The 645-nt window shown below is 65.9% G+C and overlaps 1 protein-coding gene across 1 annotated transcript in view; it reads left to right on the top strand.

Annotated features, from left to right (window-relative positions):
- The first annotated feature begins 178 nt into the window (after positions 1-178).
- The window catches only part of LOC104536988 (EF-hand domain-containing protein D2-like), a 2,194-nt gene continuing 1,727 nt past the window's right edge, over positions 179-645 (top strand). Inside the window, 1 exon segment of the mRNA XM_010179745.1 lies at positions 179-291. Coding sequence (XP_010178047.1) covers positions 179-291 — 113 coding nt within the window.

Genomic DNA, 645 nt, shown 5'->3' with positions numbered 1-645 from the left:
GGGGGGGGGGCCACGCTGGCAGTAGTCATTGAGCCCTGGAAATTTCCAGGAGGAGGTAGAAATTGGGATGGCTCCGACCGCGGTCACGGCGGGATGCGCGTGAGTAGCCGGGGGTAGCCCTGGAGCATCCCTGCAGAGCTCATGGCACGGATCAGAGCATCCCTGTGCATCCCACGGCATGGACCGTAGCATCCCCACGGAGCCCGTGGCATTGCCGCTGGTGGTGCTGGGGGGCCGTGGGCGCCCCGGCCGTGGCGCAGATGGCGACGCGGAGGGAGGAAGCGTTGCGTGGTGGGCGTCTGGCCGGCGCTGCGGAGACGAGGGGCGTGCGAAGCAGACGTGTTTGCTCTGACACCTGCGGCGTCTCGCTGCAGCGAAAGGAGCAGTGCTGGGGCTGCGTGCCTTCCCCTTGGGGGTTTGGGAGCCAGGGAGGTCTCCCACTGAAAGGATGCTGGTGAGGTGAGCCCTGAGAAATTGGGCAGGGAGAATGGAAACTGAGGAAGTGCCCTGTAGTTTGGGGATGGCTGGCACAGGTTGAGGTGACAGGGCCACAGTAGCCAGCGTGCCCCTCGCAGAGAAGCTCTGGGTGTGATGCTCAGAGGGGGGTCAGCTCCCCCCCAGTGTGGCCTCCAAGGTGCTGGTGGG

This window comes from Mesitornis unicolor, unplaced genomic scaffold, assembly GCF_000695765.1.
Source record: "Mesitornis unicolor isolate BGI_N332 unplaced genomic scaffold, ASM69576v1 scaffold43022, whole genome shotgun sequence".
NCBI classification, from domain to species: Eukaryota; Metazoa; Chordata; class Aves; order Mesitornithiformes; family Mesitornithidae; genus Mesitornis; species Mesitornis unicolor.
The sequence above is the reverse complement of the archived record's forward strand: the minus strand, read 5'-3'. Positions and strand labels throughout refer to the sequence as shown.